This window comes from Pogona vitticeps, chromosome 10 (assembly GCF_051106095.1).
Source record: "Pogona vitticeps strain Pit_001003342236 chromosome 10, PviZW2.1, whole genome shotgun sequence".
Lineage (NCBI taxonomy): Eukaryota > Metazoa > Chordata > Lepidosauria > Squamata > Agamidae > Pogona > Pogona vitticeps.
In genome coordinates, this window is record NC_135792.1 from 19662807 (window position 1) to 19686796 (window position 23990).

Genomic DNA, 23990 nt, shown 5'->3' on the forward strand with positions numbered 1-23990 from the left:
TTAATTTTAAATATTCTGTGTAATTTTGATATTCCCTTCCCACCACAAATGAAATGACAGAGCTGGCAAAGGTACACCAATAACAATTATGATAATCAGAATTAGAAATAAGGCTCCCAGTATTCCAATGAAAACTGAAATTTGAAGAATATGCCATACATACAAAGCAGCAAATACAGTAGGGGTAAGGAAAATCTTGCAGCATGATCCTCTGCCTGCTTGCAAATATGTCCCACTCATTTCAACAGGACCCAATCAGCCTGTTCTTTTGTGATTTGTGTGTATGCATGGGAATTAATGGTACAGAATACCAATTCTGCACAGAGTTACTTTTTGCAAATTGTGTAAAGACAGTCACAACAAAAAGCACTCATTGTACTTAACTTTCCATTAGTAGTGAAATTTCTGAGACAGTATATATTGACCAAAGTGTCATCAGCTGTGAGATTTTTTTACCATGTTTGTACAGGATAAAACAGAAGGAAGGACTTTTCTGCATATTGCACAATAATGAAAACAAATACTGATGCATGAACTGGATTGATTCACTGAAGACTGTTTTGCCAAGGACATTAGCCACAAATGAAATTTTCATATTATAGAGACAAAGTTACCTAGATGAACAAGACATTGGCCAAAAGGGGAAATGATTATCACTAGCTGTGGTATGAGTCAGAGAGACAGGCAGATCCATGGACTTTTAGTGCAATCAGGAAAGTTTCTTACCATATACTTACATTGACCAAAAGGACTCACTCTTTTATTTTTGGTAGAATCCAAAAAATTATCTGGAAATATGGAGCCAAGAGTCATCTGGTCTTATTATTAAGAACATTCAAATGGCTTTGAGTGTCCATGTGACCCATGCTTCATACAGGAATGCACCTCAGAGATTAATCCTCATGTATAAACCCGGTTTATTTTTGAGTGGATAGGTCACTTGGGTGTATTGCAATCAAATCGACCTATATTACAGCTGCATCATGAGAACTACCCCTTAATTGGAAGTAGCCTTTATGGCTGTCTGTTGGTACTTCTTTCTACGTAACAGTCTTCACAAGTCTATTTCCATGTTGCAAACTCAATTTGTTTCTCTTTACCAATTACCAGCTTTGTGCCACTGGAGCTGCCCCATGAGAATGGACTGGTTTCTTTTCTGGATTGCATCTTATTGGTATTAACCTAGAAATGTGCACAAGGTCATCTTTGCAATCCATTAACTTCAAACTTCAGCCTTAGTTACATCTGAGCAAATCCATTAAACGCTGTGTGGTTACACTGGTGTGCAATTAAGACCACATGCCCTGAGACCAATTGGAACATGAAACCAGAGCATAATAAGGAGATCTGTTTATTAAATGGAGGAAACTAGAAAAGACTCCTCCCATCTGTAATAGACAGTTTCCGGGTAGATTTGAGCTTAGCCTATAAAACTATTTTCTAACACTTTTTTTAAAAGTCGTAACGACTCTAAATCAAATCCATTTTTATTCATTTTTCTTAATTTTTGCCCCTCCCCCAAATCTTTGAGGGCCACACAGAGTGTCAAAAATATTGGGAAAACTGGGGAAATGAAACAGGGCAGCGAAAATACTTTTACTTTTAAGAATTATACCTCAGAAATCCTTTGTCCAAACTCCCCGCATGTGGTATAGAGAAAGACCAGACTGTCTTCTATATCTATGCAAAATCTGGTGCTGATTAGAGTGGGGCACAAAACACTTTGTGCTGGGTTGTTGTAATTTGTCAGTGCAGCACCAGAAGTGTCACATGTTCCCTACCCCCATCCTCCTTGCTGACTCCCCCACTCACCAGTCAGTACCCACTGCTTGTTCCCTCCCCATTGTGTGATCTTCCAGCCCCAGCACGAAAACACACATCCCTTCTCCACCTCCTCCAGGAGCTGCCCACTCACAGGCAGCACCACAAGAATCCCTGCCCTCTCCTCATCTGAGTGGGCAGCTGCTGGAGGAGGCAGAGAAGGGAAGTCTACTCCTGCTGGGAATGGAAGATCGTGGAACATGGATGGAATGGGCAGAATGCACTGGATGGTGAGTAGGGTTGCTAGTGGGGAGTGGGGTGAGGATGGGAAATGTGCAGCACCTGTAGTGCCATGCTGACAACTTATGGCGACCTGGCACAAAGTGCTTCATGCCCATTTCTAGTGCCAACCCAATATCCAGTTTCAAAGTTATAATTCTTGAGGGTGGATGTCCCTAGCTTTAGAAGTGATGTGTAGAATATTGATTCACTCTGCTGCATAATTACCTAGCTGCTCTGTTGTTCAGGTATAGCAAAAACAGGCCGGAATCTTATTGGTTGTAATAAGTCAAGTAGATCCATTGAATCAATGTGATTTATGTAAGTGTTGACTCAAGGTTCAGCAACTGATTCAAAGGCTAGCCATTGGATTTATGCAAAAATATCTGAAATCCATTGGCAGTAGACCCAGGACACTAGCTTGGTACCAGGCAGTGTCATATATCATGAACAAAGTCTGCTGTGTATTTTGGCATAACATGTTTTCAAAATATATTGTATACTCAAAGGCAGTTGTGTAGAGACATAATTTAACGTTAATGTTATAGTTACCATCTGTCTGTTCTTTTACAGCACATGTACCTTATGTTAGAACACCTGCACTTGATTTAGAATTCGTACAGAGGGAAAAGACCCCTTACCTGCAACCACATATATATATATATAGGACTGTATTTATTCTGAACTATTTCATATATATATTGAATAGTTCAGAAGTGAAGTTCTCCTACTGATTTCCAGAAAGAAGGAAATAAGTCTTTGGCATGATTTAGTCTTTGAGTAATTTCTTTCTCTGAATCTTGAACCAAAATCACAGTTTATTGATCTTGAGTTTTGTTGGTTTCGGTAGCACTGTATGCAGTTTTCACATGCAGCTATGGGCATATTACAAAGCTGTGAACATTCTTTCATTAAAAGAAGAAAAGATTCCACACTAAGGTGAGAGAAAGAGATGTTAGAATATGATGTGTGATGTTAACTGGATAAGGATTTAATTTGTGTGCTTTTGGTAAGAGGTGATTATGACAAGATATAAAATTGCGGCTCAAATATTTGAAGTGTGCTAATGAGAAGCGGAAAGGGACTCGCCTGGTAACTTGGGAGGAGGGGGAGAGAGTCAAAGGTAATGTCCTAGAATTAGATAAAGCAATGTCTCTGCTTTAATTCCATTAAAAGTAATGATTCATGTTGGAAAGGGTTGGGGATTTAATAAGAAAAGAACGTGGATGGGTCGTTTCCATCACAGCATCTGAAAAATAGACAGGGAAATGCAATCCAAGGTGGATTGGCTACGAGTAACAAAAAGTTCCTAGGTTGTTTCTTGAACTGAACCCAATCCACAGCTTGAGAATAATGCACTTGAACCCGATGAACTATGAACATAGGGAAAATTGTGCAGTTCAGTTCCCGTTTCTTTCAGGTAGGCTGCAGCAAGAGCCTCTAACCTTGACTGCTGAGCATTTTGTGCAAAGGAAAAAAAAATAGTAATCTGTTCGAGATCTCTGTTCTACTCCAGAACTGGATGCCCTGTTAACACCCTTTTCCCTTTTATGGAGACTCCATATAGATAAAAAATGTTTAGTTTTGCTGTGAGGAGTACAATGTGAAATAGCTTTGCATGGTTACATTCTCGGGTTCAAACTAAGGAATAGGTTTGTCACAGATTAGCTGTAATGGCTCTGTTTGCCAGAATATTTGATTTTCCTTACCTATATGTCTTGCACTTAGGGTGCTTTATTTGTTTGTTTGTTTGTTTGTTTGTCTGTTTGTCTGTTTATTCATTCATTCATTCATTCATTCATTCATTCATTCATTCATTCATTCATTCATACATACATACATACATACATACATACATACATACATACATACATACATACATACATACATGCATGCATGCATGCATGCATGCCCTGGCAACATATTAGGTTCCAAATTGTGTGTTATTGTTTTCTTTTTATTTTTGCAGTTGAGGTTCACAAAAAAAGTTATACAAATGTTTAGGAGCAGAGAAATGCTTCAGGATTTTCAAGAAGTCCCCCCCCCAAAAAAAAAAAACATTAGAAGCTACCGTGTTTTCCCAAAAATAAGACAGGGTCTTATATTAATTTTTGCTCCAAGAAACACATTAGGGCTTATTTTCAGGGGATGTTTTATTTTTTTCATGTACAACCATCTACATTTATTCAAATACAATCATGTCATCTTCTGGTTGCTGCACAATGGTAGAGGGTGGAGTTTCACTTCACTGGGGCTTATTTTTGGGGTAGGGCTTATATTATGAGCATGCTGAAAATTCATACTAGGGCTTATTTTCAGGTTAGGTCTTATTTTGGGGGAAACAGGGTACTATCTTCCAAGTGGAAGGCATAGGCAAGGCCATTTGCAAACTGAAATTTTGCAAATATTGAATTCTTCAAATATCATTAGTACCAACCACAAGTTTCACAATGTGATTCTACAGCAAAATTCATACAAGATTCATGCAATCTCCTGTTCAATAGTTGCAATATCAATACATCTGGTTTATGTAGTGAACTCTTTAAGAAGACGCAAGTACCATGTGGGCTGTGACAATGAGATATATATTTGATCCACAGATTTTTTTTGTGTTTTGGTTTTATGTTTACCTTGTATTTGACTGGATCATGGTCAAAAAACCTTTCTTAAGGTCATATTTTCAAAGTATGCTGTTTCTCTCATCATCATGCTCCAAGCTGTCTTTACTATTGTTCCAGGTGCCTGGGCATTTATAGGTTGCTGTCCTTCTGAATAATAATAATCTTAGAACTGTAGAGCTGGACAAGACCTTATGGATCATGGAGTCAAGCCCCTGCCAAGGAGTCAGAGTGAGGAATTTAACTCCAAACCCCTCCATAGCCAAATACCTAAACCACTCTGCAGAAGAAATAGCCAAATACCTAAACTATTCTGCAGAAGAACAGATCTGCAAATTTTCCAGTGGGAATACAGTGGAGAAAAAAGAGGGATGAAAGGAAAAGAAAGAAAGAAAGATTGGAAAGGAAAAGAAAGAGAGATTTAAGCAGACAGCTTGTGTCATTATCTTGCTTTGATTCATTACTGGAGATGGAGGCATTCCTATGCTAATACAAATATCCCTGCAAATGTGGAAATAATGAGGGTCTGTCAGTTCATGATTTTGCCACTGCCATCAACTCTGCAGAGGCTTCCTATTGCATTGTTCTCTGCAATCGATTACCCGGTCCTGGCAGGAGGCGGGACGACAAGCCTCTCTGCTAGGCTGGAGAGTGGCTAATCCATTGTGGAGAACAGCGAGATAGGGAGCCTCGGCAGAGCCAGTGGCAGCAGCGAAATCATGATTGGCGGACCCTCGTTATTTCCACCTGCGCAAGGATATTCGTATTCATATACAAATACGAATACCTCCATCTCTATTCATTACTTCTTGCAGACTGAAGACATCAGTCCAATAATTTTTGTTTTGAAGTAAGTACATTAAAATCATGATACCCAGTGTGTGTGGCACTGTGACACCCTAGCATTCAGAAGCCATGGGTTCAAATCCTCACTCAGCCTTGGAAACTCACTGGGAGTGTGGAGCTGGTGAAATCACTGAATATGTGCAGCAGATAATGTATTCCTTTTGTGTAAGTACCATAGAGGATGTGTAGATCTGTGAGACCAGGGTTCTGAATCTTATGCACAATAACTTAATGGAGGGAAGGGTTCAGTGAGTGAAGTTACTTTTTTTGCACCATGTAATTTTATACGAATGAGGTGTAAATGATCATGCTTGCACACATTGGGCATGTTTCAGTGACTTATATTGCATCTGGCAATTTAAGAGCTTGCTTTTGATGCCCAGCTGCATCTTAAATGTCTAAAGCAGTGGTGTCCAACCTTGGCCCTCCAGATGTTCTTGGTCTTCAACTCCCAGAAATCCTGGCCAGCAGAGGTGGTGGTGGTGAAGGCTTCTGGGAGCTGTAGTCTAAGAACATCTGGAGGCCCAAGGTTGGACACCACTGGTCTAAAGGCACTCTACCATTAAAATGAGATGGTCATTTCACAGAGTAGATACTGGGAGACTGCATCCACTGTTGGAGGACAGAACCAAGTGTCATGTAGCAAATCTTCTGGCCACTAAGCTAGCCTGCGGCTTCATGAGCTGCCCCACATCTGGTGAGAAAGACAGATTCAACCAGTCCAGCTGGCTTTTCCTGCCTTTAACATGGAGCAGAGGGGAACATTATCTTATCTTCTTTAAACAGTGAAATATCTTAGGTTGCTTGTGTGAGTCCACCACATGCTTAAAATGCCACTAAATCTGTGGAGCAATTTTTAGAAGGAGGCCATTTTGAAATTGTTACTCCTCCCTTTCCTTTGAGGGAGACTTCTGGTTCTGCTACAAAAGCTCTTTATCCAGGCTGCCCCGACAATTCCTTGTCAAATCCTGGTTGGTGATAAATTCAGGAGCAATGTGAAGCTCTCCTTGTTGTTCGGCCAGTCTAAAGGGTTCAATGGGTGGTTCTAGCAATATGCACAATGGTGATGACAGACAAAAAGAGAATCAAAGCATAATGTAAAACTCATAAGGGCAAGGAATAGCAGCTTTGCCTGGGGCCTTTCTATGAAATTCAGATAGGAGCTGTTGTTTCCAGGATCCCAAGCAGTTGCCATGTTAATCTGCTTCAGGAACCGATTCTTTGCAAAATGATGTGTTTTTTAACAGCTGATCGGCGGCTTCAAAATGGCCACCGGGTAATTAAAATGGCTCCCCACTGTGTTTAGGGATGGATTCCTCGCTATACAGGCACCAAAAATGGCCGCCGTATGGAGGATCTTCGCTGGATAGTGAGTTTTTAGCCCATTGGAACACATTGACCGGTTTTCAATGCATTTCAATGGGCTTTTTATTTTTGCTTTACGATGTTTTCGCTTAACAGCGATTTTCCTAGAACGGATTATCATCGTTAAGCGAGGCACCACTGTATTATAATTATTTAGGATACACTTACTAATTACATGAATGTCCCTCTTTTCTACAAAAAGTAATTCTCTAGATGGTTATTTCATTCTTTTTCTCATCTTTCCTTGTTACTAATAATGAATCTTTTCTGTTTCTACACTGAGTAACACTTTGCTTTTCACACTCACACATATGCACTAAAATTATACCAACATGCAACCCAGTATATAATTTTGTCTGACATATTTTTGTTGTTTACATATTTTTTCCCCATCTTTTTCACCACACTGGCCTTCATTTCATAGAGCTCAAGTGTATTTGGCACATTTTGGAAGCATTGTATCTATGTATGTGTGAATCAAAAACTGTGTCACAAAATTCAGCTAAGTCAGCATTTTGCTTTTTTTCACACACACTAAAATACAACCTAAAATTAAATTGCTGAATTAGATTTGCACTGGATGGAACTCATTATAATAACATTGATACCTGATTGATTATATTTAGAATGGAAAACACGTAAGAGGTTTTTTTTTTCTGCTACAGATAGTGATATGTACATGAACAAGAAATATGGTGGGTCCTGATTGATGCCTAATCAGGCATCAACTTGGTGGGTGTGTTACATCTTGTCTATTATCTATCACTTAATAATGACATAGGGGTTGAAATCCTGTTGGTGTAACTACATTTGCAGAGAACTGGTAATATTATCAGCCAAGGCCAATTTCCAGAAATTAAACCCTAGTTTCACTATGTGGGAACTGTGGGATTGGAGGAGGAAGTCTTTACCAAAAATGTCCACTGGACAGATGAATAGCCTTCCAGGTGGCTTGAGGATACAAGCATTGTGCAGCAGGGAAACAGTAATGTGCAGAAGGAGGTGAAGAAATCAAAGGAGGATTTTCCATGCTGGAAAAACAAAATTTGTCTTTGCTGAACATTTAGAAGTAAGAGTATTTTTGTAAAGCCACCACTGGAATAAACAAAGCAAACAATGACTGCAAGAAAGTGGATCTTGGCAGCATAGAGAAGCTGCAGTCATTCGTCTCCCAAAATCGGCAGTTTAAAGGAGTTTAAGGAGTTCAAAGGAATTTAAACAGAGCACAGGTTGCTGTCCTCTGAAGATGCTGGCCACAGAGACTGGTGAAACGTTAGGAAGAACAACCTTCAGAACACGGCCAGAGAGCCCGAAAAACCCACAACAACCAGTTTAAACAGTCTTCAAACTATGACCCTCTACTGCCTCAGGATTGCTGCTTGCCGCTTGTTTTACCTGGATGTTATCTGTTATCTGTTCTTGTGGATTGCTGGATTCTTTGGATTCCTGGTTCCCTCCCTGCTTGCTCCTTTTGTCTGTCCCCGGGCGGTTTTCTCCAGGGAATGAGGTGAGGAAAGGACTGTGGGATACTGATTGATTCAGGGCTCGGGGAACCTGCCCTAGTTTGTGAACTTGTTGACCCTGCAGTGTTACTCTCAAGGCTATATTCAGGATCAAGGAACCCCGCAGGAAATTGCCCAGTTACCATGGGGGTCTCCAAACGCCCCAGGGATACAGATGGTTTGCTTCCACCTCCCAAGCAGTCCAAAATAGGAGATTTCTATCCTACCCAGGTTCCAATCCATAACCGTTCTGAGACCTTGGCTGATAACGACAACGAAGACACTGACAGTTCTAACGAACTGCCCTTATCAATGTGAGAGGCAGCTGGCTCCAATAAACTAATCAACAACTGTGCTAGTGTTGATCAACCTAAGGACAAGGCACACCTTACAAATCTCTCTGAGACTAACTCTGATGTGGATTATTGCAGACTGGGGAAAATCTTGTTCACCAGCCTGGGACCTTTTTACGAAACTCAGATAGGAGCTATTGTTTCCAGGATCCTAATGAATCTTCTTCCCAGACTCATTCTCCCCAGAAAATTGTTGCCTGCTGCACCCTCAACTCAAGGCCTGATCCTGCTTGTCATTTGATATTACAGCCATGCAGGGCTTGCCTAACAATCTGCAGCCTTAAGGGCCAGATTCTGCCTTGGAATTCTAAACTTTTAGTGTCAAGACACCTAAAGACTCTCTTAGCAATCAAGCAGGTTGATCTGGAGTCAGTAGAGCTGCTGAACAACGCTAACCAAAATGTCCACTGTTCATCTTACATTACTAGTAGCAATGATTTTCAGTAATCAAAGACTTCCATCTTCCTTCCTGCAGCACCCATTACTTCTACAGAATCAAAAGGAATCATATGGGAGATTTAGGAGCTGCGGGACAGAAGTAGAAAATATTTGATTTCCAAAAAATAGCCCTTTCCTGATGAAACTATCAGTCTTCTGCAGATGTAGTCACATTAACAGGATTTCATCCAGGTAGTATATAAAGTTCAGTCACCCTTGGACTGTTTTATGTTACTAACCTACAGTGTAAGAGTGTCACAGAGAGATGGTGGTTGTGAATCTAAATATCAGTTACTTCACTTTTTAAATAATTGTTAGAAGTTTAATTCCTTTTGATAATGAATTGTATTGATTTCATTACTGATTCAGAAATAGATAATATTTTTTCTATAACTTCTGTTCAATTATTTTTTCTTTTTTTAATTGTTCCAGGTGAAATCCTAGCCACTGTTCTACTGACTATAACTTCAGTAGCTTCCACCCTATTACCCTGACCTTTTTATGACTTCTGCTATTCCTTCGTAGAACTTGTAAATTACTTTTTCAACTACAGTTCATAGAATTGGTTTCTGTAGGCTAAAAAAGTAACAATCGAAGAGCTGGCCCTTCAAGTATTTAGACATGCCAGATTTTCAATAGGATCTGTGTTTTAGAGATGTTTGCAAAGGTGTAAAGCTATGCATTTTTTATTGATTTATTTGACTTTTGGGAGGGGAAATAAAGGTAGCAATAAGAAACTGAATTATGGGTAGTCTGAGGACATTTTCCTTTCTTTATACAATTAAATAGTATAATTCACAGATTCATTTCTGGGACAATACAACCAATTGAATAGCTCAGTGGGTTAAAGCACTTGGTTCCAAAGTCAGAGTTTGAGTGTTCAATTTCCTATGGAGCTTCTTGGAAGAAGAGATAGCCAATGTGGTCCTGGGTAGGCTACATGATCTTAATCAACACCATAAGAATTGATTGATAAATTACTTCTTTACGCATAGAAAACCCTAAATCAGAATCAACTTGATTGCAAGGAGTAATGGAAGTAATAGTTAAATAGTATTGCTATGGCCATTTTCCAGTGTCTGACTGCTGTGTGCCCAGCTTTAACTTGACTTTTTAACAAATGGAATGTTGAAATATTTAAATTCTGCTGTGTTCCCATGCAAAACACATAGTTATGTGAATTCTAGTTTTAGAAGGACTGCACACCCCTGGTATATGCCTCACTGGAATTGACATTGATGGGGATAGGAGTCCATGTAGCAGCCTTCTCTCTCCCTTGGTTTGAATGAAAGATATTGTGAGCATTAGATGCGTTGCACGGTTTTCTTGAGAGTTTTTCTCTCTCTGCTCCATTTCCTTTCTTCATCTTCAACCGGCAGTAAATGATGTGAAAAGTAAAGCAGGAGTGTACGCATAATTCCTTTCCTCTCTGATGATATTGGACAGGTGACACCGAAAATGACTACTTAAATAAAAAGAGTTAAATCAGAAAAAAATCCCAGCCTCTGATTATTTAGAGCTTGATTTTATATGTCTTTGTTAATGTGTATATCTGGCTGCATGTTTTTCCATTTTGTATAACACATTGTTGATTAAAACACCCTCTTGGCTACCATCAAAAGTTAGGTGTGCAGACTCAGGAGTGAACCCAGGAGAAGACTCATGTCCTTCTGCATCACAGTTTCAGTGTTCCAAAAAGGGGCTTTTGGGGGTCAGTATAACTATTTTCAGATCCTGTCTCAAGTGGGCTCCCAACTGAACTGCAGGCCTTTTCAATTTTTTATGCAATGAAATATTCTCATCTACTGCCATGCAAAAATTGTTCTCACCTTTGACATATGGAAAGCACTGAGCTGGTAAAATGGAATGATCACAGGGGTGCACAATTTCAGTTGCAAACCTTTTTATTATGCTATGTTACATAATTACTTTTTTTTTTTAGAAAACTGAAGGAAAATGAATATCAGGCTATTAGTGCACAATTGTAAATGCTTCCACACAAGGAAGTCATCCAGCTGAAAGCTCTGAGAGGATAAGTTCCTAGATAAAAGTTACTCCCCACCCCATCCATGCCTGAGAAAGTAACCCCGGAGCACTTCGATTTTTAAAAGCTCAGTGCACTGGTGGATTGTATTTCCCTTGACACTCTTAATGCTTCACTTATTACTAAGATGATTCCATAACATGAACTTCTTGCTCCCTTTTCACAGACAAATGATTTCATTTTTTAAAAAATGAAGCAAAACTAGAATTGGGGAGAAACACTTTTCTAGAGAAACTTCAGTTGAAATATTGTGAGTTTGGCTATGCCTTGACTACTGAGAAGGGGTTAATCATCTAGCAAATAATTGATTCATCATTGGTTTAACACAACAATGGCAATAGTATTGTTAAATGTTTCTTGATGGTTGGAAGTCTCTCCTCTCTACAGAGGCACAGAGCTTGAAGGAGGAACAGAGTCTGCTACAGGCATTTTTTCCGTTTGATTTGGATGTGGTCAGAACAGTTTTCAGTTTAAATTGGATGAGGGCTAAAGTAATTGTCTACCTGGATAGGCCAAAACTGAAGTACCCTCGCAGAGAGGATGATAGCAAGTCCAGAAGGAATACTGTAACTGTGTTCCCTAGCTAAGGACAGAAAATAATTTTGTTGGATTAGACAAAACTTTAAATAGAAGTCCTTTCATATCTTCCAAGAGTTGTTATGGGGGGAAGTGCATTCTTCCTCAAAAATCTGGGCACTAAATATCATGGGGTATTTTACAGGAATAAAGCAGGCACGCCAAAGACGATATACACATTATAAATTGTGAGTGGCTAAGGTGCATGTCATTCAAAAAGTGTACACAAACATAAGCTTTAATCAATGAGGGAAATGTGTAAATCAGGCAGAATGTGCAAATGAATGCAGAAATTTAGGCACAGATTAGGAGAAATGGATTTCAAAGTGGGAACAAAAGATGCTGAAATGGGAAGGGATGGTTATATTATTTGCCCTCCACTCCATGTTTAGACAACAGACTATCAACCTTAGTTTCTTTAAAGTGTTAAATAGAATGTCATCTAGGTGTTTTATGTTTGTTTGTTTAAATACTGAGTTGGAACTATAATGGAACTACTTACTTTTTAAAGTAACTTTCTGGACTCTAGAATATATGCTCTATTTCATGCATCTTGACTTTCTTTTCTTCCAGCTATTATTAAGACTGCTCTTTCAAATATGGACCGGGAAGCCAAGGAAGAATATACTGTTGTCATCCAAGCAAAGGATATGGGTGGACACATGGGTGGATTGTCTGGAACCACCACTGTGACAATTACGCTGACTGATGTCAACGACAACCCTCCCAAGTTTGCACAGAGTAAGTGTCATCCTCGGTACATGCTTTTCTCTTTGGTTTTATGTTAAGGTTTAAGTGACATGTTTCTTATTGGGTTCTGCTTTATTGGTCAAAGGAGACAATGTCTGATCCTTATATAAAGGAGAAATCAGATGCTTCACTAAATGAAAAAGGGGATCAAGGGTGCTTGATTCAATATATCTGCAGTGAAGTCATGCTGTGATCATGTGTCTTTGCTGTCCTTTGAGCCACTGGCAACTCATAATTTAGGGAGGAAGAATGGGTCACCAGTAGAGATGGGAACAAATATAAAAACGGATCAGTTTTTTCGACAAAAATATCCAATTCGTTAAATATTTGTCAATCCGTATTCGTCAAATTTTAAGTCCGGATGAATACAGATTGATGAATATTTTCTCATTTTCATTTGTCCTTCATAATTTTAAAAAAAAAACTATTCTGCCTACCAGCCACTGATCAGCTGATTGGCAGGCTGATAGGCAGCCAGCCACCCCCACAGCCTACCCCACCCCTTCCTCTCCCTACCTTATCCCCACCCCCACCCCCACTGACACCACCTTACTGTAATAGCCACCGCCACCGCCAAGGTCTCTATCTGGCCTCTGCAGCTATGGTGTGTAAAAAGGGAAACTGGCTGCCCTTTGCAAAGATGGTAGCTGCAGCTTCCCTACCCTAAATGAAGCTGCATTTTTAATAACCACCCCCCAATTGACGAATAACTTTGGGGTCAGCTTCATGCTTTGTGAGTCACCAACTTTTGATGACTCACGAAGCAGGATGACTCGCCAAAATGGTGAGTCACCAGTAGCCAGACACACCAAAACAACATCTTAATGGAGTAAATTTCTACGATTCCATCCTGTTCATTATGATGTTCTGGCCAGATCCAATATGGCTGCTTCAATATCTGCACATATTCAGAACAGCAGAATGAAACCAAGGATGTAAGGGCAGCCAGCATCCTTCTGGAAAATACGGTATCCTAGAGAGAAGTTTCTGACCTACTGGAAGTAAATAACAAAAAGTCTGGCACTTTTGTGAGTGATCTCTATCCTCCTCCACCATCACAGTCATCAAAAGCAGCACTACACAGACTTGTGTGTCTTCCTTTAAAACTTCCTTACTATTTGCATTTCTTTAGCAGACTTCATGCACTGAGGATGTTTCCCCCACTCCTTGGCTTTCTGTGTTTACTCTCCCACAATGTTAGTGGGTGGGGCTGACAGATTTTATGTCTGTCAGTGAGAGATAAAGAGTTTGCAAAAGGAAGTGAAAGAGAGCAAAAAGTTGCCTCACAAAAATTCTGGCCAGTCCGACTAAGACTATTTAGTTACTTCTTTGATGCTGCAATTTTGTCACATTTTATTTTGGAGAGAGTGGGGCTGGGCAAAGTTGGCCTAGTGGGTTTCAGGGCTTAGCATGGGAACTTATATCTCTTGACTCTTGATTCAAGTTAATCTTGCAATCCAGCTCAGTCTGATCACTGCATCTCCTTGCATTGCACACAAACATGTCTTGACTCTACTGTTCGTCAGTGTGATTATAAGAACACTAGGCAAATTTGCTGTGCTGCTCATTGACTATAGTGTAAAACCCATGATTGTTAATTTTGTTGAGACCATTGTCTCAAAAATATGGGGTAAAATTCATCAACCCAGACTTCAGATGACTATGGATTTCTACCAACTATCAATATCTTGTGTTCCATCTCAAGTTCCCTGATCCTTAAGTTATTGTCAGGCAGTGAACACTGGCAAACAATATGGGATTTGTTGGGGAAGTAGAACAAATGAATTCTATCTTTAAAAAAGAAACAATTGACCTACGATAAAGAGGTCAGTGTGAATCAGCCCAGCCCTTTTTGCTTCATATGTGGAGATTTTTCCCCCCTGCCATCGGGGGCTTCTGTGTTTTTACAGCTGAACTGAATTGAAAAGTGTTTCAAAGTGTGCTGTTTCCTCTGTTTCTTCTGTGTGATCATTTATTTTATTCTCCAAAAGAGGGAGGGAATGATTGTGGGTGATAGTCCAATTATATATTTGGGTGTGATTTTTTTTTTTGGACTGCAAAAACACCCAAACCAGAATTGTCCCTTTTCCCTAATTCCATGCAGCACTTTAAACAGCTCCCCCTTCTGGCTTTACAAAGAGCCATAAAAGCAGAGCTGGGGATTGGCAGAGTTTGGGATCAAAAGAAGGAGGCTGTGGGATATGAGGGGGATCAAACTACATCAGATTCAGCTACCAGTGTGGGCACTGGCAAGGAAACAATCCATGTGATCACCTAATCTGAACAGGAATATGAAATAAGCTGTAAATAACAAAGCTAAATTGCTCTCATCTGACGTGCCAGCCTCATTCTCTTTCTAGATTTCCTATTTCTCCTTTCCATCTACAATTTATTCTGTTCCTGGATCAACTGTCATTGCTGCTTTACCTATAATACATTCACAGCTCACTTGTACATAGCAAAGCCAATGGTATATCCAGAATCAGAATCCCTGAATAATTGAGTTGGAAGGGCCCTATAAGGCTATCGGGTGCAACCCCCTGCTCAATGCAGAAATCCAAATCAAGGCAGATCTGACAGAGAGTGGTCCAATTTTCTCTTCAACTCCTCCAATGTTGGAGAGCTCACCACATTCTGAGGTAATTGGTTCCGTTGACGTGGAGAAGTTTTTTTTCCTGATATTCAGCCTAAATCTAGCTTACTGTAGCCTGAGCCTGTTATTACGTGCCGTGCACTCTGGGATGATAAAAAAACAGACCCTGCCCCTCCTCTGTACGACTACTTTTCCAGTATTTGAAAAGTACTATCATATTTCCCCTTTGCCTTCTTTTATCATATTTTATTATATTGTCATTAGCCACCCACAATGGCCTGGTTGCTAGATGGTGCGGGGTATAAATCCAATAAATAAATAAATATCAAGGCTAAATATGCCTGGTTCTTTCAGTCGTTCACCGTAGGGCTCAGCTTCCAGTCCTCTGATCATCCCTGTTGCCCTCCTCTGAACTTGCTCCATCCTTCTTAAAGTGTGGTGTCCAGAACTGGACACAGTATTCAAGACGAGGCCTAATCTGTGCAGAATAGAGGGAGACTAGCACCTCGTGGGATTTGGAGATTATACTTCTGTTAATGCATCCTAAAATGCCATTTGCCTTTTTTTGCAGCCCGATCCCACAGCTGGCTCATATTTAGCTTGTGATCTAAAACAATTCCATCTTGGTTATAGTATTACTGAACCAACTACCGTCCATCTTGTAATTGCGTGTTTGTTTTGTTTTGTTTTTCCCCAAAACGTAGAACTTTGCACTTTTCCCTGTTAAATTAAATCTGTTGTTTTCAGGATAGTGCTCAAGCCCATCATTTATTTATTTATTTATTTATTTATTTATTTATTTATTTATTTATTTATTTATTTATTTATTTATTTATTTATTTATTTATTAGAATTTGTTCCTGTCTTCCATGGTATTTACTTATTCCACCCATTTCTGTGCCATCCACATATTTGATAAGTATTCCCTGCACTCCCTCATGCAAGTCCAGTGTTTCTTTCTTGTGTCACCTCCCACCTCCTCAATCACCCTAATGATCCCATCAAGGTTGTTATCCGGGGGGAGGAGGGGATAAACCATGCTTGTCAGGAGTTCTGAACAGCTCCTGACACAAGGACATCAACGCAACGCCAGCTCCTGATTCTTTAAGTTCTGAAAATGGAACAATACGTGGGAGCAGTTCATTTCGAACAGATTGCAGCACAGGGGTCATTAACATGAAATCCATAATATCATCTGGTTCTTCCGAGGGAGTAGTTGTTATCTTCATAATAGTAGGGCCGGGAGTGCTGTGACAGAGTTCCTCCTAATGAAACCATGGGGTCTAGGCATCAAATTCGTAAGGCAACGAAAGGAGCCAATTAGTTCAATCTACTCAGTAACTTGAAGAGATACCAAGGAAAAGACTTATGACTAAACTAAGTTGAAAACAGCATCAACACCCCTCCAGGCCAGCAGAGCTCTCTTACCTTTCCTCTCTCACCCTCCTTCCTTCCAGAAGGAGCTGACAAAAGGCAGTGAGTCCTCTGTGATACCCATGCTGTCTGTTTTCTTCCCAAAGCCAGAATTTCTATAGTTGTTTGCGGGTGTTAATGGCTCTTCTAGATAAGAACCAAGGTGATAATATCCACCAAATATCCACAAAACTGTCCAGCCTTATATGCACTCTACCTTTACGAGGGAGCAAAACTCTGACTGCAGGGAACCTGTCACCAAGAGTAACAACTTTGAAGCTTGTTTATAAGACTAATTAAAAAATTTTGAAGGTTAAAACAGATAAAAATAATGTAAATAGTCATATAATAGGGAATTAGAATTAAAAGGGAGTGGATCTCAGCAAAAACGTCCTTCTTCTCCCTCATGCAAGTCTTGATTAATATTATCTACACTATGTTTGGGTCTCTTCATGAGGCAGATGGATCTGCACACTGTTTGGCTAAATCTATCAATCTCACAAAGTAGACATCTCATGAAGTGGAAATCTATCAGCCTCAGGAAAAGAAAAAAAAAACTTACCCAGGTACAAATGTGCATTATCTTTCTTATGAAATGCCAGTGACAAGAATATTGCCGCACATCCTCCAGACTTGGGTGATTTCAACTATGGATGTGAAGAAATCACACCTGTGCCTCCTTTCTACTTGAGAACTTGCTCTCTTAATGCTGTGAGTCTGCCTATTGAGAATTCCCCAACTTCAGCAAGAGTTTTTCCTCTGGGACGAACATGAAACTATCCACTGTGTGGATAATAATGGAATGTTAAAGTTTTTTTTTCCTGTAAAGATTCTTTAAGCAGAGCAAGCAGAAAAGTAATTATTTCTGTTAAGGTGCATTTAACAGAAATGTACAAAAAGCAGTCCTGCAACCGAACAAAACATTTGCAGAAACTCCATACATCATCAGCAATTGGGAAATATTAGGCAAAACTGTTGGGGGTGGGGGGTGGGAAGAAAAAAATATATTTACTCTAAACTGCACTCCTGACAGTGGGTCCCAAATCTAGGGATGTAGGCACATTTTTTAAACCATACCAATGGATGCCAGGGATTGCATGCAAAGCTCTGACCTTTTCAAGTTCAACTGGAGGTCACGAAGGACCAGTTCAGATGCTATTAACATCTCCCGTGCTGACTGTTCCTATGGACAAAAGAAAATAATATGTGACCTGGCACATCTATGTTGACTATTACACTTTTCAGCAGTAATTTGCTAAGGAAGTAACTCCTGATATGACTTGTCCTCACTGATTGGTTCATGCTCACTCAGTAAATGAGACAACAAACAGACATGTACACTTACTTCTTCCTGTCCCACAACATCCATTTTCCCCTTTATCATTAATCTCATGAAGATTCTGCACATTTTAAGACTGCCCCCCCCCACATTTATCTAAAATATGTGGTACTAGTAATGTAATTGCCACTGCTTTCCTGTACAGGCTAGTGAAAGTAGTACTGGATGGGTTGTTTGTTTCTTGTGTAATAATACTACTACTAATAAAAAATGTTCAAGGGGCAGAGAATGCCCCCCAGTTAGTGGCTCAAAGTTCACAGAGTTCCTGATTGTCAGCTTGTGTGTCAGTTTTGCCACTCATCCTTGGTGGAACACAGAAAGACATAGAAAGCAAACAAACAGGCAACTTGTTAAAATAAAACCTAAGGACAGGCATTTATAAAGGCAAAAGTTAAAGTATAAAACAGAGCAGGAAGATAGCTTAGATCCTATTCCTATGCTGCTTTGACATACCCCATTCAAATATTGCATAACTGTATAAATTTCAGTCATACAGACACTAAGTTAATTGGATTGAGATCCACAGCTGCCTAAAAGCAAAGAAGAAAAAATGTGCAACACAACTCATTATATCACCTAAAAATTAGTGATCTAAATATCAATCTCTCTTCTATTTAACAATGTTCCCCTCACAAAATTACTACTTGTCACAAGGCTGGGGAATTCTCTCCAAGGGGCCTTATAATTGGAACTTGTGGGATGGAAATCCAGGAGTGGTTGAGTATTGCATTGGTAAGCTGTCACTCTCTTTTGCTTTGCCTTCACTGTTTATTCAGTTAGAGTATTGCTTTTATTTCCCAGTGGGTATAATAAAACAAATCAGGTTTTTAAACCCACAGAACATTGAAGCAATATTTGGATAATGACAATTTGATTTGAGTGTCCCTTTGGGTTTTCTTGTTTCACTTCACATCAGTTCAGAAACTGACAAACACCATTGCTTTGCTTCAGGTTCTGGATAATATCTGAACCTGAAAAATATCCCTAGATAATGTTATTATGATGACTAATTTGGACACAATGACTGTTGCTGCTTCCAGATCACATACTACTTCATACAACAAAACAAACAAACAACAACAATGGGAAATTGTCTTAATGACCCATGGTGAAGAAATTGGGGATGTTAGCATCAAAAGAGGATTTTTTCAGGGGAATTCTTTGTCACCACTGCTGCTTAACATCTCACTAATCATCATATCAATAATTTCAAATAAAACTGGATTGGGCTAGCATATTTAAGAACAAGCAGGAAAAATCAATAGGTCATACATGGATGACCTAAAACTATATGCAAAATATTACACAGAGATAGAATCACTGCTAAACACAGTACAGATATTTAGTGAAGATATCCAAGTGAAATTTGGAATGGACAAATATGCAGGTCTGTCTATACACCATGGAAAGATAAAAACAACAACTAGAGTTGGAGTAGAGTTAAAATGGCAATATTATAAAATCATTATCAAGTGATGAAAATTATAAATACCTTGGAATACTAGAAGCAGAAAACATTGTGCATACAAAAGTTAAAGAAATGACAGAATGGGAATATTTCAAAAGATGACAGAAAAAAAATCTTAAAATCAAAATTAAATGGGGGAAATACAATCAAAGCCATAAACATATGCGTTGTTCCAATAATTAGATACCCACAATAATTAGATACCCTAGAATAATAGATTGGACTCAAAACAATTAGAATAATTGGATTGAAAAACACAGAAACTAACGAACGTGCATCACACACTACATCCAAAAAGTGATGTGGACAGATTATGTATACCACTAAAAATCAGAGGCTACAGATTACTTCAAAAACAGCAGGTAGTAGAAGAAGAAAAAAGAAGCCTAAATGACTATATCAGTACAAGCAGAGAAAATTACTTAAGGCAGTGAAAATGGCAAATATTTTGAAAACAACAAAAACAAAGTTTCAATATAAGAAACAACAATTTTAAAATACATTAAACAGCTGGAAAAATAAACGATTACATGGATAACACCTGAGAAATAGTGATGGAAAGCATGATGGTGATTCAATATGGTCATGGCTAAAACTGGGGACCCTCAAGAAAGAAACTGAAGGCTTGATTTCACAAGCCAAGCCAATGTGATGAAAGATAAGTTCCACGGAATTAGTGCTAACAACAAATGTCAATGCTGCCAAGAAAAATTATGAAATTGTGTCACACCTCATCTTTGAATGTCCAAAGATTGCACAAACAGATTACAAAATTAGACATGATAGAGTGGCAAAGTTAGTGTACTGGTCATTATGCAAAAAATATAACTTGCCAGTCTCCAAAAACCCATGGGAACATCAGATAGAGAGGGTGTCAGAAAATGAGGAAGTCAAGATCTTGTGAGATTTCCAGATCCAAACTGATGGACACCTTGAACATAACATACCATACATAGTAGTAATAGAATGAAGAAAACTCTGGATCATTGACATTGCAATTCCAGGGGATGCCAGAGTTAAGGATAAAGAATTGGAAAAACTAACAAAATATAGATCAGGCAATTCAGACACCTTGCTTGAGGCTTTGGGAACAAGATAAAAAAAATCACACAGTATTATAAGCAATTGCAGATCTCAGAAATAACACCATCAGAACTAGCAAAATGGCAATATTAGGAACAACATACATTCTGCCCTGATAATTATCAGATGCTTAGGCTTCTTGTTAACTTGGATCTGCTGTATAATACCAGTCAATTTTTTTATGATGTTGACTGTGTCTGGTGTTTCTGAAGAATAAGAATAAAAATACCACCAAGCACTTTGGAGTGAGATTACTACTATCAGTTACAATATCGTCTTTCCTACTGTACCTCCTGCCACATGACATGATCTCCACACCCAAATCTATTTTTTATCTGTTTTGGTGCTTATTCTAGAATTAGCAATGCAGCTTAGCATGGCTATTATACATTGAGAGCAGATGGATAAGGCAGCCTCTGAAAAGATATGTGTAGCTGATGAAAGAAATAAAGCAATGACTAATTGGAGATGAGAGGAGAAAATAAAAGCAAAAAAGTCTGGGTCTAGTTAATTGTTGATCTTTAATTCAAAATCCATATTTACTGCTATGGTTCCAGCGTGCATTTTGCTGGCTTAACTTAAAATGATTTGACATCCTGCTGAGCTGTTTTGCAGTGCTTTGTAGACTGCATTCAGGGGGAAGGAGAGAATTATAATGAGGACCAATTTTATTTGAAATAGGTACATTCTGAAATAAATATCCAGTATAACCAATGATTACTGGCTTTTCCCCCTTTCCTGTGTTAACCATAAGATTAACATTTGATAAAGAGAGAGGGTAGCTCAGACTGGAAATAGTGTTAATTTTACTCTTTTAAATTAGTAGTTTTAAAATAAACTTTTAAAATTAATAGTTTAAGTCCCTAAGACTCTTTAAACACTGCATGTTAACTGGATTTTGGGGTGTGTGTGTGATTTTTTTCCACCACTTGGCTCACAATTAACCCACACAAGGTAGCAGTACAATCACTTTTCCCACAAATAAAACATAACTAGGAAAATTACTTTTTAGCAAGTAGTTAGTTGCACTTGGGGTTGCAAGCACTATCCCATTTGAATCCCTTGGCAATGTAATTTGTGGGGTGGATTCTCCAGGTACCCCTAGACAGCCATCTGCCCTTGTCCCACCCACCCCCTTCCAGCACCTTCTTTGCCCCAGAAGGGTACAGAAAGGGAAGCAAATGTTCCGTATGGGAGAGAAGGACCAAGGGCAGATAGGCCACATCTGAATGAGAAGGCAGGGGCCAGGCCCAGCTGGTGGGATCCTGATATAAAAAAGGAGGAGGAAGAATAGGGGAAAGACTCATCTCTCTGTATAGCAGTGGTCCCCATCCTTGGGCCTCCAGATGTTCTTGGACTTCAACTCCCAGAAATCCTGGCCAGGAGGTGGTGGTGAAGGCTTCTGGGAGTTATAGCCCAAGAACATCTGGAGACCCAAGGTTGGGGACCATTGCTGTATAGGATCCAAAAAATAGGAGTGAAGAGAGGCAGAGTAAAAACTGGACTTTGTATTTTGCACTGTAGGGGAGGAGGGTGTGTTAAATTTCTAGAGCCCCTGTAAAAGAATCTAGCTGCAAGTGAGGGTGGCCAAAAGATGAGGGTGTGGTGGGGCAAGCCAAAGTCCAGCATGCCATAGACTCTAACCCCCGCCCAGTAACCCTGTGGAGGTCACATGAACCAGTGGGGCACTCAGACCCAAAGCTGACCCACCAGAGGTGCTGGACAAAGAAGCACCAGAGGGAGAACTTGAGACGTCTGCAGGAAGGAGTTGGGGAACCCCAATGCCAGTGAATGGTCAATAATGCAAGCCTGCTCCAAAAGGAGTTAGTCAATCCAAGGCTTTTAGGAATACTTGGCATCAAGGATTGTTGGCAGCCAAAACCCAGTGGGCAAAAATCAGTTTTGGGCACAGAGTGAACTTGGCAGGGGACTGGAGGAGCCAACGTGGCCACACTGCAAACCAAGAGGATGGGCTGGAGCCAGAGTCCAATTTCCCCCCCCCCCAATTCCCCTAAAATCCGGTTTCAACAGCTCCAGGAGCTTGCGAAGCCATGGCCAAGGGGAGTGCTTACTTATATTTGTTGGGAATTAATTCTCCACTTGGCATCCCAGAAGAGCCAGCCTGGGTGGCCTTGGACAAGCCGCACAGTTCCAGGATGCCCCCAGAAGAAGGGAATGGTAAACCATGGCTGAGTACTCCCAACCTAGAAAACTCTGAAAAGTTCTCCATAAGTCAGAATTGACTTGATGGTAAAAAGGTCAAGGTTCCCCTTGGCATTTAGTCCAGTTGTGTCCATTTCTAGCAGAGAGACCTATAAAAGACATAAAGCACCAGACAGCAGGGGACATTGGCAGCATGTAGCAGTGGCAGCAACAGCAAAAATAACATGATTGGTCCCCTGTTTCGCTAACCGATTATCGCAAAGCTATGATTTTCGGCCAGCTGATCGGCGGTTTCAAAATGGCCGCCGGGTGAAAAACATGGCCGCCCGCTGTTTTCTGGCATGGATTCCTCACTGCACGGGCAGCGAAAATGGCCGTGCTATGGAGAATTTTCGCTGGACAGTGAGTTTTAAGCCCCTAGGAACGCATTAATTGGGTTTTAATATGTTTCTATGGGCTTTTTAAAATCGCATGACAATGTTTTCGTTCAACAGCGATTTTTTCGGAACAAATTAATGTCATGTGAGGCACCACTGTATATCAGAAAGTTTTTGCTCAGTACTGCAGATATTAGTTGATTATGAATTGAAAATACAGTGATGCCTCGCAAGACGAATGCCTCGCACAATGAAAAACTTGCAAGATGAAAGCGTTTTGTGATCTTTATTTTTATTTTTTGGTGACTCGCAAGACAAATTTTTCTATGGTCATGCTTCGCAAGATAAATAGGAACACATTAATTAAATTTCAGTGCATTCCTATGGGAAATCGTGTTTTGCAAGATGAAAATTTCACAATACGAAACGACTCATGGAACGAATTATTTTCGTATTGCAAGGCATCACTGTATAAATGAGAATCTATAAAGAATCAGACATTGTATTGGTTCTAACTCATGACAATTTTTAATTATATGATGCTATACATTATTTTTCTTTAAACATTTCAAAATAAAAAAAAAATCCATAGATCTGTTTCACATGTACAAACAATAGAGGGTAGAGGTTGGCGTTGGAATTGGACAGAATTAGGATCATTTGAATACAGAGACTCAGTGGGGTTGGAGCATTTTGGTGCCCAGAAGGTTGACTGTCTAACTGAGAAATGTTCAACAAAATGATCGTCTAAGAATACATATTTTCAATGATCATGGTGTGATGCAGGCAGCCTGGAAGCAGAGGCACTGTCATTTATATATCGAATAAAAGGCACGAACACTGTAATGAATCTGTTTGCTCAAGTCCTTTTTTGTCACCAAAGTTTGCGTGGAAGGTTTTCCATAAGGGCAGCAAGCCAGACTTTGTTTAACTAGACATTTACCACGGGCTCATCTAATGATTTCCATTTTTGTGTTATCTCCTTGCTGAAGTGACAAGAAGAGCGATGAGGTCCTTGTGGA

General features: G+C 39.6%; 1 protein-coding gene across 3 annotated transcripts in view; it reads left to right on the plus strand.

Moving 5' to 3' along the window:
• CDH8 (cadherin 8) overlaps positions 1–23990 on the plus strand; it is a 328629-nt gene that overhangs the window by 157420 nt on the left and 147219 nt on the right. For all 3 annotated transcript variants that reach the window (XR_013538622.1, XM_072980825.2, XM_078380477.1), the window contains one exon: positions 12356–12523. Coding sequence is in view for 1 of the 3 variants with exons in the window: in XM_072980825.2 (XP_072836926.2) it covers positions 12356–12523 (168 nt within the window). In the remaining 2 variants the exon portion in view is untranslated. The remainder of the gene's footprint in view (positions 1–12355; positions 12524–23990) is intronic.